The sequence below is a fragment of the Trichosurus vulpecula genome, chromosome 3 (assembly GCF_011100635.1).
Source record: "Trichosurus vulpecula isolate mTriVul1 chromosome 3, mTriVul1.pri, whole genome shotgun sequence".
Classification (NCBI taxonomy): Eukaryota; Metazoa; Chordata; class Mammalia; order Diprotodontia; family Phalangeridae; genus Trichosurus; species Trichosurus vulpecula.
In genome coordinates, this window is record NC_050575.1 from 22,143,448 (window position 1) to 22,158,835 (window position 15,388).

At 43.5% G+C, this 15,388-nt stretch overlaps 1 protein-coding gene across 1 annotated transcript in view; it reads left to right on the forward strand.

Annotated features, from left to right (window-relative positions):
- The first annotated feature begins 1,101 nt into the window (after nt 1–1,101).
- The window catches only part of PLD4 (phospholipase D family member 4), a 31,763-nt gene continuing 17,476 nt past the window's right edge, over nt 1,102–15,388 (forward strand). The window contains exons 1-2 of the mRNA XM_036752989.1: nt 1,102–1,401; nt 14,771–14,991. Coding sequence (XP_036608884.1) covers nt 1,366–1,401; nt 14,771–14,991 — 257 coding nt within the window. The 5' untranslated portion in view covers nt 1,102–1,365. The remainder of the gene's footprint in view (nt 1,402–14,770; nt 14,992–15,388) is intronic.

Below are 15,388 nucleotides of genomic sequence, written 5' to 3' on the forward strand. Positions count from 1 at the left end.
CCTATTAGGGGACATGGATGTGAATGTTTGGAGAGTCCAGCCTGGGCAGGAATGAAGACCTGGGCATTTTCCCTTAAAATGGAGGTTCCAGGAGAAACTAGACAATCAGAGAAAGTCCACAGAGTCAGGAGTGCAGCCTGTAGAAAAAATTACAATCACTCTCAACCTCCTAAGGAAACTCTAAGTTACTGCAAGGAAAATTTTTAGTATTTAGGCAAAAGTTAAGCTCTCTGTCTTAATTTGCATCTGTATCTTTCGCTAGCTAACCTCTGTACTTTTTGTGGTTCAGACAAAATTCAGGTTTTTGGAATGTTTAGGTAAAGAAATTATATTATATATAGCGTCTATATAGCGTTAAGCACTGGAAGGAGGAGTTGGGAAAAGATCTGACCTTTTTTTGGAATTTCACTCAGTCCTTGAGGATGTCAGTGGCACAGGTCATTTGCTCCAAGGTGCCTGAAGACCTGTCACAGAGCAGTCCTTCCTCTTCCTCCTGTTTCTGGTTGCCTCTGGGCTGCTGGTTCCATGTGGCTCAGTGCTCTATGTCCTAGCTCCTTCTTCTCTGGTTCAAGACCCTCAGAATTGTTAGATGATTCTGAGACAGCTCCTCCCTTTTGTACAAACTCCTCAGGGCTTGAGCAAGTGAAGCAAGTGGCTTGGACTGATTTAAGGAGGTGGATAGACCCTGTTTACACTCAGTTCTGATCGATTGGATCAAGAAGTGTTCTCACTTAAGGAAGTTAATTGTTTTTGGCGGCCGTGGAGGGGGGGATTGAAAATAATAGAGGCTCACTCTTGCAAGGAATTTGTGAGAGTTTATTAGGGATAGGTTCCTAGAGGAGGCTGATTTGGGGCTGTATTTTGAAGGAGGCCAGGGCTTTACAACTCCCTTCCCCTTTCCCATCCCATTCCCCACCTTTGAAGTCTTCCTGAAGTCAGCAGAGGTAGGAAGATGCCCCTTTGAGACAAAAGGACTCTGAAACATTCTTAGGTTCCCAAGAAATATTGCCCCACGCCCTGAAGCTGGGGCCCCAGATGGTTCTGTGGGACCAGGGGCAAAGAGGAAGCAATTGAAAAGAGGAAGTAACATATTACGGAGATAGACAGAAGAAAGACTGAAACCCTGAGTTGGAGCTGAGGCTGTGAATTGGCCTCTCTGCAGTCCTGGCCTCACAAGATTCGGAGATGGAAGGACCCTTAGAGGCCCTCTGATCTAACCCTTTCATCCTATAAAAGAGGAAACAAAAGGGCAGAGACTTAACACGGATTTTCCCAAGGTCACACAGCTAGGAAGAAGCAGAACTGAGATTTAAATCCATATCCTCTGACCACGATTCTTTCTACCGCACTTTAGGCTGTGACTAAATGGGGGTGAACAAGACCATGCAGGTGACCTCAAAGGTAAGTAGCTGTGGGAGGTGGGGGTTAGGGGGAGCCTTACTCTCCTGAAGACAGTGGGGAAAAGAACTGAGGTTCCCAAACTGTGATCTCTCTTAAGGAAGGGTCTGACCCATGGGTGGTGAGGGAGGGAACCCACCTGAGACTTGGTATTCCAGTGTTCCCAGAGATCCTGGCCCCAAGGCAAGGGGAGTATTAAGAATCATAGCACAAGCCCCATGGTTGACATTCTAATTATCCTTTAGTTCCAGGGCACCTGTGGTCAAAAGAGGGGCCTCAAAAAAATCCTAGAAACAAAGAATTTAATTACCATCTCCATGCTGATGATTCTCACATCTACATATCCTGCCCCAATCTCTCAGCTTGACCTTCAATCTCGCAGTCTCTGTCTTTTAGACATCTCGATGTGCAGTAGACATCTGAAACCAAATTATGTCCAAAACAGAACTCGTTATCTTCCCCCCAAACCCTCCCCTTGACTGCTACCTTCCCTATTGTTGTAGGGCAACACCACCCTCCCATTCCCTTGGGTTGGATATCTAGGGGCCATCCTTGACTCCTCACACCCCTGTTGCCAAAACCTGCTGATTTCACCTTTGCAGCGTCTCTTGCATATGCCTCTTTCTCTCCTCTGACACTGCCACCGATATTAATAATAATAGTATAATAGATGATAACAAAATAAATAATATATAATAATATATTTTATGAGGCCCCCCTCACCTCACACCTGGACTATTGCAACAGCCTGCTGGCAGGTCTGCCTGCCTCCAGTCTGTCCCCACTCTAATCTGTCTTCCACTCTGCCCACATCCTCCAGCCCCCCACTCAGTAAACTCCAGTGGTTCCCTAATCCCTCAGGATCAAATGCAATTATGCTCTGTTTGGCAATCAAAGCTCTTCATAACTTAGCCCCCTCCTATCTTTCCAGTCCTGTTACGCCTTATACTCCCCATTACAAACTCATCTTGTTGAACAAGACTGTCCACCTCTTAGCTCCAGACATTTTCTCTGGCTGTTCTTCATTTCTGCAACGCCTGTCCTTCTCCACTCTGCCTTGACCTTTCTTGCTTCTGTTAAGCCCTGACTAAAATTCCATCTTTTACTGGAAATATTTCCCATCCTTTCTTAATTCTAGTGCCTTCCCTCTGTTAATTATCTCTTATTTATCTTATTTTAATCTTTATATTATTTATAGATAATATTATAATACATAATATATTAATAATATATTATAATTAATATTATTATTGTGTTCTTTATATTTATTACAAATTTATATATATATTTATGTTTTTCACCAACTATGGGGCAGATATCTGTTGGGATCTGAAGACAGTCTCCAAGCCAGTTATGAGCAAAGTCACAGAATCACAGCATTTGGGAGATGGGAGGGATGTCAATATTGATCTGCTCCAACACAGGAATGTACAAATATATTTATATATTATGTATTTTATTATAATTTATAATATTTTTATTAATTATAATATATTACACATTTATAAAATATATAATAAAATATATATTTTATCTTTATATTATTTATAGCTTACTTCAAGTACATTTATTCGTTGTCTCCCCCATCAGATTATACGCTTCTTGAGAACAGAGATTATCTTTTGTCTATTTATTTTATATCCCTAGTCCTTAGCACAGTGCCTGGTGCTTAATAAATGTTTATTGATTGGTTGATTGAATGTCAGAGCATACCTTTAAGACTAGTAGAATCATAAAACACAGAATGTCAGAGCTGCCAAGGACCGTAGAACATAGAACAAGGATGTCAGAACTGGAAGGGATGTTAGAAGATGGGCTCATAGGATCGCAGACTTAGAGCTGGAAGGGATCTTGGTGGTTCAACCCTCTCATTTCACGGGTGAGGAAACTGAGGCCCAGGTATAATAAATAATAATAGCTAGAATTTATGAATATACTTATGTATTCTATTATATATTATATGTATATACATTATTTATATTTACATTAAGATGTAGAAAGCTCTTTGCAAATTTTATCTCATTTGATCCATGAAACAACCTGGGAAGTAGGTGCTTTAATTATCCCTATTTTACAGATGAGGAAACTGAGGAAGATAGAGATTAAGTGACTTGCCCAGGCTCACATAGCCAGTAAGTGTTGGAGGCTAGATTTGAACTCAGGTCTTCCTGAGTCCAGGTCCAGCGCTCTATCCAATGTACCATCTAGATGTTAAGTGGCTTGCCTGAAGCCACACAGATTGTAGGATTCATTTCTAGTTCCTCTGGCTCTCAGTCTAATCCTCTTTCCACTACACTAGATTTTTTTTGTGTCGTGGCTCCTTTGTGAAGCCTATGGGCCCCTTCTCAAAATAATGTTTTTAAATTCATAAAAGAAAGTACACAGGATTACAAAGAAAAACCAATTCTATGGAAATAAAGAGATGCCTTTTCCCCATCCAAGTTCATAAAACCCCCGAGATCTGGCCACAGATCCCTTGGTTGGGGGTGAGGGTGGTCTGTGGACCCCGGGTCAAGAACTCTTAAACTACAAGGGTCAGCAAAGGCCTCATGTAGTTGATGTTTGAGCACCTCCAAGGGAGGTAGAGATTCTAAGAGTGGCACGTGGCATAGTACCTGTGACTCATAGTAGGTGCTTAGTAAATGACAGTTAATTGACTAATAAATGTTAGTAGGCTGACTATATTCCAGGCAGTGGGGACAGCCTGTGCCTTTGTATCGAGACTGGAAATGGATTGTTGTGTGTGAAGAGCAGCAATCAGGCCAGTTTGACTGGCCTATAGAATTCATGAAGGAGAATAATAATATGTAATAAGAGCGGAAAGATGGGCCGGAGTGAAAGAATTTAAATGCCAAACAGAGGTGTTGGCATCTGATCCTAGAGGCAATAGGGAGCCACTGGAGTTTACTGAGCAGGAGAGTGGCATGGTCAGACCTAGGTTTTAAGAATATTGTTTTGGCGGCTGAATGTAGAGTTGTTTGGAGAAGGGAGAGACTTAAGGCAGGAGGACCCATTAGAAAGCTACTATAATAGTCCAGGGGAAAGGCAGCTATGCATTACTTGCTTACTATCCTAAGTATCCACATAAATTCCCACAAATCATTGAAGTCATCATTTCTTTATTAATATCCACCAGGATTCAGCCAAAAGAAACCCTCCGAGTCAGTTTTCAAGTTTTCCGCTATGTTAAAATTTACAACAAAGAGCAGCATATGACATGTAGAACTTTAGGATATTTTCTAACAAATAATTGGTTATTAAGAATGATGAGCCAGCTGGGTTTAGAAAAACATGGAAACACTCGCATGAAACAAGGAAAAGTGAAATGAGCAGAACCAAGAGAACATTGAACACGGTAACAGCAATATTGTTCAAAGAAAATTGTGAACAATCAAGCAATTCTGAGTCCTAGAAATGCTCAAATTAACTATAAAGAACCTCTGAAGGAGGATGCTCTCCACCTCCAGAGAAAGAACTGATAAATAGAAGTATGCATAGTATGGTTTTACATATATTTATAAATCTGTGCCAAATGGTGGCCTTCTTGAGCATGAGGTAGGGAAGACAGACAGTTTGAAACTTAAAATGTAATAAAAAATAACAAATTTAAAAAATTTTAAATGGACACAAAATAACAGACAAAAGGGAGCTTAGAACATAGAACATCAGAAGTAGAAAACACCATCTTCTCTATGCCCTCCATTTTATAATGGGGAAACTGAGTCGCATAACTGCAGCTAGAATCCAGGTCCACCTATTTGCTTACCCTTATGTAGATATATGTATTATATCCATATTTCAAGCACTCAGTAAGTAGTGGATAATAGCATGGCTCATCAACCATAGGAGAGAAGCTCAGTGTGGAACCTATAGTTTCTGTACACTGTCCAGCCATATATGAGCAAGCTCTAGAAGGGCAGGGCTGACCTGATCCATAGGTGAAGTCAGTGACCGTCCCCAGGCATGAAATAATGCATGTAAAGGGCCTGCCTCCTTAAAGGAGACTCTTCCTCCTGAATTCAAATGTGGACTTGGATACTTAGTAGCTGTGTGACTCTGGGCAAGTCACTTAACCCTGTTTGCCTCAGTTTTCTCATCTGTAAAATGAGCTGGAGAAGGAAATGGCAAACCGCTCCAGTATCCTTGCCAGGAAAACTCCAAATGGGGTCACAAAGAGTTAGAAACGACTGAAAAACCACTGAACGACCACTTCTGACTCCAAGGCAGTGTTTTCTTCCATCGCACTAGACTGCCTCCTTATACCTCCCCTCCCATTGAAGAATTGCTCTCTCTTGGATATGTTTTGAAAATGAAGCACCCCCTGGGAGGGGCAGTAAGACCCTCTAGGGAAGTGAGCTGTATAGACTGGGAAAAAGAAGCCCTGGTTGACGGGTAATGAAAGTAGCTCAGAGAAGGTTGACTGGGACATGGGTTTGGGTGCGGTCTGGAGACAACCTCTGAGGTTGTAGCCTTGGAAACAGTTGGCAGACTGATTCCTCGTCTGCCACTTAGGGAAATGCCAGGCCTTGGGAAGGAGGAGAGGAACAGGCTCAGGATGCTCATGACCTCTGAAAAAATCGGTCAGTCATCAAGCATTTATTAAGTACCTCCCATGTGCTAGCAAGTACGAAACAATCCCTTCTTGTGAAGTGCTTACATTCTAGTGAAAGCATGTCACAGACGGCAACCAAATGGTCTGAAATGGGACCAGAATCCTAATCTGGAGGGAGTGTGGGATTAGACTGTACTGTCATGAGCCAGGCTGAGCTGGCCAAAGATTCCAGCAAGTCCACCCTGCCCAGGGCCACAGAGAGGGAGACTTAGACAAGGGGACTAGCCCAAGGTTACGCAATGAGTCAGTGGCACAGCCAGCATTTGAGCCAGACCAAAATCTCCTGGCTCCTAGGCCAGAACTTGCCCCTCACCATCTTTGCTCTTGTCCAGGCAGAGGACAATGGAGTTGGGCTTCTGCTTTTTTTTGGTTAGTAGGGCATAAGGATTCTCTGAGGAGAGGGAACAAAGGTGAATTGTGAATCAGGGCTAAAGAGCTAGAAGGATCTGATCCCTTTGACTCTGGGATGTTGTCTCTGGTACCTGCCCTCTCTCTCTCTCTCTCTCTCTCTCTCTCTCTCTCTCTCTCTCTCTCTCTCTGCCTCGTTGTCTGTCTGTCTGTGTCTGTGTCTGTCTGTCTCTGTCTCTCTGTCTCTATTTCTCTGCCTCTGTCTCTATCTCTCTGTTTTTCTCTGTCTCTCTGTCTCTGTCTCTCTCTGTCTCAGTGTCTCTCTGTCTCTCCTCTTTCTTTCTCTCTCCCTCTCTCTCTCTCCCTCTCTCTCTCTGCCTCGTTGTCTGTCTGTCTGTGTCTCTGTCTGTCTGTCTCTGTCTCTCTTTCTGTCTTTCTCTGTCTCTATTTCTCTGTCTCTGTCTCTATCTCTCTGTTTTTCTCTGTCTCTCTGTCTCTGTCTCTCTCTGTCTCAGTGTCTCTCTGTCTTTCCTCTCTCTTTCTCTCTCTGTCTCTCTCTCTGTCTCTCTCTCTGTCTCTCTCTCTCTCTCTCTCTCTCTGTCTCTCTCTTTCTCTCTCTCTCTTGCTTTTTCCCCTTTGGGCCACCCGCAGCCTGGACTCTCCATGCCCAGTTTGGAAGTATAATGTCTAATCCCTCCCCTCTTCCCGCAGGGGCTGTGAACATTCACTCCAATGAGTTAACATAGATGGAAAGTGATTTGCAAACCTTAAAGCTCTATATAAATGCTAGTTACTATTACTGTTGTTATCCCAAGAGGGTTTGTGTGTAGACACATAAAACCAAAATCCATAGGGTGTAGTGGCTTGTACAGGGTCACACAGGTCCTAAGTACAGGAAGCAGGATTTGAACCTTGGTCCTTTGACTCTGGATCCAGCATGGAGCCAGAAATGCTGAGGTTCAGCCATACCCTTCACATGCCGTGTACCCGTATTATAAGATCATTGGTGGGCATCAGGTTTGATAGGTCTGCTCTGGACTCAAGGTGGGTCAGACTTAGAGTTCTAGGGAACTGGGAACGCAGGGAGGAACTGAGTGGGGGGGGCCCATAGTGGAACTAGGCTCAGAAAGTCACAACAAAACTGCAAGCGATTTTAAAAATAAAATGAGGAAGTGAAAACTAGAAATGGCCCTTTACTGGTCTTGGTTATGGTGGCAACTTAAAAATGTAACTGAAACACACACAGAGGACCTGCTGTTTGTGAGACAGACTCGTATACACAGAGTACAGCGTCACGGACAGGTAGCATCAGGTAAACAAGGTCACAGACTCTCAGAGTTAGAGAGCTCCAGTCCCAACCTCTCTACCCAGGAATCACATTACAACAATCTGCCTGGTGATGCAGAACTTGCTACAGAACAAAGAATCAGCACTGGTTTATCTGCATCAGGTTGATGAGAGTGTGGCTTACCAACCATGGGGCAGATATCTGTTGGGGTCTGAAGACAGTATCCAAGTCAGTTATGAGCAAGGTCACAGACTCACAGCATTTGGGAGATGGGAGGGATGTCAGTATTGATCTGCATCAACACATGAACCAAAGGACTCCCCCCACCCCCCGCTGCAACACACACACGTACCCAACCAGAGATTGTCCAGATTTTTTTTGAGGCAATTGGGGTTAAGTGACTTGTCTAGGGTCACACAGCTAGTAAGGGTCTAAGATCAGATTTGAATTCAGATCTTCCTGACTTCAGGGCTAGTACTCTATCCACTGTGCCACCTAGCTGCCCCATCCAGATTCTTTTTTGAAGTTTTCCAGGGAGGGAAGATTCCACCCCCTCTCAAGGTGGCCCATTCCATATTTGGACACTTTTGGATTGTCAGGAAGTTTTTCTTGACCTCAGGCCAAAATTGGCTTCTTGGCAACTTCTATTTCTTCTCTTTGGGCAGATGGAACAAATATAAGACCTTTTCCACATGAGAACCCCTTGAGTACTTTGATACAACGTGGATTGCCCTCCTAATCATCTCTTTTCTGGGCTAGTGATTGCCAGTTCCTTCAACAAATTCCCATATGATGCAGATCCAAAGCTTTTGCACCATTCTGGTCGCCTTTCTCTGAACACTTGCCCGCTTATCAATGTCCTTCCTGAGATATGGTTCCCAGAGCCTAACCCCATACTCTAGTTGAGATTTTCTGAGGGCAGAGTACCATGGAACTCATTACCCCATTATTCTGGAAAGCTATACTTGTCCTAATGCAGGCCAAGGTTGCATTAGTTTTGTTTTGTTCCTGACTCATATTAAGTTTGCAGTCCACTAAGAGTTTTTCAGATGAACCGCTCTCTAACCATTGCTTGTGGTTGTGGAATTGATTTTTTGTACCCAAATATAAGACTTTACACTTATCCCTATTAAGTTTTATCTTATGAGACTCTGGCCAATCAAGATCCTTTTGGATCCTGACTGTTATCTAGTATGTTAGCTGCTCCTCCCATCATCTGGCCCAACCCTTTCATTTTACACATGAGGAAACTGAGGCCCAGGAGGAGGAGCAACTTGCCCTTGGTCACTTCATGAATTCATGGCAGATCCAAACCTGAAACTCAGGCCAGATTTAGAAAGATCCCCACTGATCAGGATTTTAGTGGGGAAAAGAAGGTTGAGTTTACCCAAGCTTCCCTACAGTTTCCTCATTTCCTCAGTTCCCCATGTCTAGCTAGCCATCACAACTTGCTTATCATAGGTTGTGATAAATTTATAACAATTGTTTTTGTCTTGGTATCCATAGCACAGTGAATTGCACATAGGAAGTACTTAATAGTTATTACTATTAAATAAAGTTTGTTGAATTTCTAGCTGGAAGGAACTTTGGAGGTCATTTAGTCATACCCTCTCACTTTACATAGCTTATTTGCCTCCTGAGGTCTTCTCTGGACTATGCAGTGCAAGGTCTGCCCCCCTTTATAAGCCCTTGGGTCTTCTCTTGGACCCTGGGCCTTGTCTTAGGTTGACCCATCCTTGTTTCACTGACTCAGGTCTCCTGACATCCATGCTTCCCTTACCCCTGGCCTGGGAGGTGTGGTTCCCATCCAACACACAAATACCTTTGGAAACCTGCAAGGTGGGGCTCTAAAAGAGGGGTGGTAGATAAAGACTTCAGGGTGGTGGGAACAAATAGACAGAAGATAGATGGACAGGCAAACATAGGAAGAACACTTTCTTTATAATACTAACTGTGAAGCAGAGGATGCCAGTGTCCTCTCCATTATAAAGATCAGGAAACTGATGCTCAGAAATAGAAGGTGACTCATCCACGTCTATTAGTTTCAGAGCCAGAATTTGAATATGACTCTAAATCCAGGCTTCTTTCCAAAGGATGAGAGTTTTTCCCCATCAGGCTGGTGTTGGCAACCCATGACCAAACCACTTCCCTCCCCCCTTCCTCTCTTCTCCACCCTGAGCTTCAAAAGACCACTTGGGTGGGATTCCTGTTGTTCTCAGCAATTTTTATCCTTGAATTTAGTTCAGTGGAAGAACATTTGTTAGGCACCCACTATGTTCAGGGCCCAATGCTTGCTGTAGGCTATAGAAAAAGACACACAGTATACCCTCAAGACAGTCCTTACTGTATAAGAGGGGGACAGAATGAAGGATAAGTATGTAACAAGGTAGGATGTCATCAGGACCAAGGAGAGATCCAGACAAAGTGATAGGAGAAATTTGAAGTAGAGATCAGTTTGGGGGAAGTGGGGCTAGAGAGGGTGATTTTGTGAGTGTGTCTAAGGGCCTGTGGGAAAACACACATTCAGTGCCTTTTTCCATCTGTGTGTAAGCAGTTTCTTGTTTTCATTTCAAAAAAAAATCTTATTTTGGTTAGACCTTTTATTTATTGCTTATTTCACCTTCATTTCCAAATATGTCTCCCTCTTCCACCAAGCGGGCCATCCCTTGTAACAAAGATTTAAAGAAAAATCAATCATATCTATCATATCTGAGAGTGTATATAACATTCCACACCGACATGCCCCGCTTCTGTAAAGAGGGGAGGGAAGAGCATTTTCTCACTTTCTCTGGGGACTGAGCTTGGTCACGATCAGTGTGTGTGTGTGTGTGTGTGTGTGTGTGTGTGCCTAAAGTTTGTTTCTGTTTTAGCCACTGGGAAAAAGCCCAGTCCTTACGAGTCCTTACCAGTTAACCTCTTCACCTTTTGATGTCTTCAAGCCTTTGCCCTGACACCTGCTGTGCTCAGCCTGGAACATTCTTGGGAGCAAGGATTTCCCTTGCAAACAACAGGCTCCGTGCTGAAGGTGGAGGGAAAGAAAGAACAGCTGGGTGTGGTTGTGAAGGACCAAGCAGGTAGTTCTCCTGCCCAGACTAGATGTGTTTTCTCAGCTGAATCAACTAACTCCACCCCTATACCAGCAATACAATCCTGCCCCCACCCTCAGGCTTACACCTCTTACAAAAGCCTGGGGGATGGCGCAGGAAGATTTCCCAGGCAGCCAGAAAGCAGAGATTTAGTGAAGGATGGGGGAAAGGTAGATCAAAGTCAAATTGTTGAGGGGCCACTAATGTTGCAGGCACTGAGAGCTCCAGACGAATTTTGAGCTGGGAGAATGATTCAGTTATCAAGATGATTGCAATTTGTGGAGGGTGGATTAGCAGCCCCTTCCTCTGGACAGTGTTCAGGTCTTCCCAGTCCTCCCAAGCCCCCTCTTCTGGGCAGGGAGGGTAAAGTGTTGTCTTCTCGAACCCCAAGGAGAGCAACTTTGTCAAGGTGGGGCCCTGGCACTTGGACTCACAGTATTTGGTTGTTCAAATGAGCCTCTTCCTTAGCCAGGAGACACTTCAGCCCCCTGGGAACTGGGAGTGGGGAATATGTTTGAGGACTGACTATGTCTTTAATGTCTAAACTGAAAGCTCTTCCTTCCTAGGGCATGTCAGTAGGGGAAGGAGTGTGGATAGCTTCTGGAAATTCATTCCCCCTCTTTGAAAAGAAAGGGCAGGGCTGAGAAAGGAGTTCCAGGTTAGAAGTCATGATCATAGCTGGGAACATAGCTCTGGCTCTGCAATTCATTGTGGGATCTGGGGGAAGTCATTTTCCCCTTCCTGGAACTCAGTTTCCTTCTTGTCAAATGGGGAGAATAGCCTCTGCCCTACTTCCCTCCCAGGGCTATTTGTGAAAGTGAAATGGAATAGCATTCTGTGGGTGGGAAAGCGTTCTGTGCTATCAAGGGGTGTTGTGATTATAGGGAAATGGCTTAGAGTTAAGTCTGGCTAGAACGAGGCCCCTGAACCCCTAGGTTCACTGACTCTTGGAGGCTAGAGGAACACAGCTCCTGGAGGGAGAAGACCAGAGAGAAAGAGTGAGGTGGGCAGGCTTCCTAGAGGAGGAGGCTGGGGCAGTGGGCATCTCAGGCAGGGCTTCCCAAAGGATGCTGCTGGTTTAGGAGCAATGTCTCCTGGCAGGACTCCTATGGACAGCCCTTTTCTCCTTGTTTTCCCTTTCCTTACCCTCATCTTCCCAACAAGCCCCTGGACAAGAGGCTCTTTTCAGGGCTACTTCTGAGAAGCCGTTGCTGGAGATGATTCTATCACTGGATAGCTAGGTGGCTGGAGCTCTTGACCTGGAGTCTGGAAGATCTGAGTTCAAATTTGACTTCAGATACTTAGCTGTGTGACCCTGGGCAAGCCACTCTGCCTTTATTTGCCTTAGTTTCTTCATTTTTAAAATGGGGATCATAATAGCCCCTACCTCCCGGGATTGTTGTGAGGATCAGACGAGATATTTGTAAAGCACCTGGCATATAGTAAGTGCTAGATAAATGTCAGCTATTATTATTAATATTTTCCTATCACATATCGATAATGCCCTTTGACCCACTACTTGGTCTATTTCTGAAGATAATTAGGGGAAGAGGAAAAGAACCTTCTTTGTTCTGAAATGTTTATATCAGCCCTCTTTGTGCAAAGAAATGGAGATTGCAGGGATGCCCGTCAGTTGGGGATGGCTGAACAAATTGTGGTGTGTGACTATAACAGAGTACTGCTGTGCTATCAGAAACACATGGAAAGACTTGCACAGAATAACAAAGAGCAAAATGAGTAGAACCAAGAGAAAATTGTATATAGTAACAGTGATACCGTTTTAAGAATGACTGAGTGAATATTTTGACTATTCTGAATAACGCAAATGAATTATAAAGGACGTATGAAGAAAGATGTTATCTGCATCTAGAGAAAGAACTGATAAATAGAAGAATGTATAGAATAATTTTACATATGTATACACCGATTTTTGTCTAATGGTAGCCATTTTAGGGTGGGGAAGGGGGAGGAGGGAAGAAAAAAAGAAATTTACATGATACTTTTGTTGTATATTTGAAAGGATAGCAAGATGTACATAGTAAATTTATAGTTTCATATGCAATCATATTTTATTGCACCATAGAAATACTTACATTGTAATATTGTACTATAGAAATGCTTGTTTTATTCCATAAATTAAAAATTAAAAATAATACAATGATGATGATTGTCATAGCAGAAATTCCACTTTCCCAATAATATAAAGGGAGGGAGCCAAGTCAAGGACCCATTTCATTTATTTATTTATTTTATTCAATTAGTTTTTTTTTTTTTTTTAGTTTACAACCCATAGTTCTATATAATTTTAAGTTCCAGATTTTCTTCCCTCCCTCCCCCTCTCCCTCCCCAAGACGGCATGGAATCCCATGTAACTTCCACACATAACTTCGCATTGAATTAATTTGCACACTACAAGGACCCATTCTATAGAAGAGACTGAGGATCAGTTAGGAAGTGACTTACCCACCATCCCAGGACCCTTCATTCCAAATCCAGTGTTATTCCCAGTCTTTTCTTCTGCCTGTCATCATAGCACCAGTGGAGAGTAGTGACCTATAGTTTTAGGAGTATGGAATTACAGAGTATCTTGAACATGGTGGTAGTTGTCTCCCTGACAACCTAATCTGTGAGTCTGAGTTGGGGAGTAAACCAGATGGGACCCTACATAAGTATGTGCAAAAGAAATACGAATTCTGGAAGCGGGAGGACTAACATCTGGGGCCATTGGGAAAGACCTCATGTAGGAGGTGGTATTTGATTTCAGCTTCAAAGGGAACTAGAGATGCTCAGAGGCATCAGAGGGGTGAGGAGAGTCTTCTACGTGGGGGGACACTCAGTGGCATGTTGTGTGCGATGGACTGTGCGATGTGTGAAAAGGGAGGTCTGGGGACAAGTCACTTTGTCCTTATCTAGACTGAGCCTCAGATGACCGATACACAATTCATTATCAAGCCCCAAACCCTTTCCAGCTTGATAGGAAATGAAACAGGGAAAGATCCCTAGCTGGGTTTTTGGTATCAGAAGGATCTCAAAGGGCATTTGCACAATCTATACCTGAGCACAAATCCCTCTTAACAGCCATGTGACATTGTAGTGCTGGAGCTGGAAGTCAGAAGTCCTGCATTTAAATCCTGACTGTTCCTTTTACTCCCTGTGTGACCTTCGCAAACCACATTCATCCCTTTGAGCCTCAGTTTCTTATCTGTAAAATGAGAGTGTTAGGTCTGCTGAACTGTCAGGAGGGTGGGCCTTACCTCAGGCAATACTCAGAGGTAGTGTTTTCCAAACTAAGCTATAGAGCAGAGGGTAAAATGCCTTTTTTCTACACCTGACTGCTCTGCCATACCCAGCCCCATCCTTTGGCTCTTAGATGCTGGTGGTACAGGGTCCAGAAATGGCAAGAAAAAGACGGCTAGGGGTTGGAGGAGCAGGATAAAGAGAGAAGTAGGAGAAGAATCTTTTTTAAGTTTAAAGGTTTCAAGAAATAAGGACCTTTGATAATCAAAGTTTTGTGATAGTAACACTTTGCCATTGACCAGTAAATATGTGCTTTGGAGAAATGATACATAAGAAATGGTTCTTTTTGAAATGCCAGTCAAAAGGGCAGGAGATCAAGGGGGAGGGGACTCTGCATTGCCACAGAAAAAGTTCTGGATTGAGAGTTAAAATATCAAAATTCAAATCCTATTCTGCCATTTACTACCTTTTTGACCTTGGATAAGTCACCTCTCTCTCAGGGACTCAGTTTCCTCATCTGCAAAATGAGTTGAGTTAGATGACCTGGAGTTGGGCTAAATGACCTCAAAAGTCCTTAATTTATGATGCTCTAAATTCTGGCCTTAAAGCCTCAGACCTTTGGCTTCAGACTTTCTGTCCCTTCAAAGGGCAAATCAAGGAATACTTCAAACAGTTATCAGTCGTTGACACCTCAGTATGAAGGACTTATCAGATCATTCTCTAACTTCTGGTTTCTCTGTTATTTTCTTTGTATCTCCCCTTCTCTTCCACCCCCTTCCCGATTTCTGAACTTTTACCTAGGTCCAGATTATAGGGGCACTGACCTTGGTTTGGCTCCTGGCTATAGTCTTCATGCACTTCCTAAGGCCTGTCATTCTCCCTCCGGTCCCGAATTTGGATGTAGAAAAGGAAGAGGTTCTGATCTATGGACCATGGGGCAATGAGGAGGGCTGGCCAAACGGAGGAGAGCTGGAGGAGGAAGAAGTAGAAGAGGAGGCCTGGAGCTACAATGACTCATGCAAGTAGGTGCTAATAGCAGACATTTATTTAAAAATTTAATGTTTACAAAGCCCTTTACTGACACTGACTCATTTGATCATCACAACAACCCTAGCAATTATTTATTTAACATTATTATCCCCACCGTAAAGGCACTGGGAAGATAAAGGACTTGCCCATGGTCACAAAACTACTAAATGTCAGAGGCAGAATTTGAATCCAGATCTCTGCTGATTCTCAGCCCAGCATTTTTTCCATTATACTACTCTTCTACCCAAGGAATCTCAACAGGAAGGCAAAAGTTTGGGTTTGATGACTTCCCCCAATCACCACAAAGGAAACCAGGCCAGATTCCTGGTTTGAAATGGGAGGAGTTGGGAAGGTCCATGTCCATACCTCTTGGCTTCAAACACATGCACC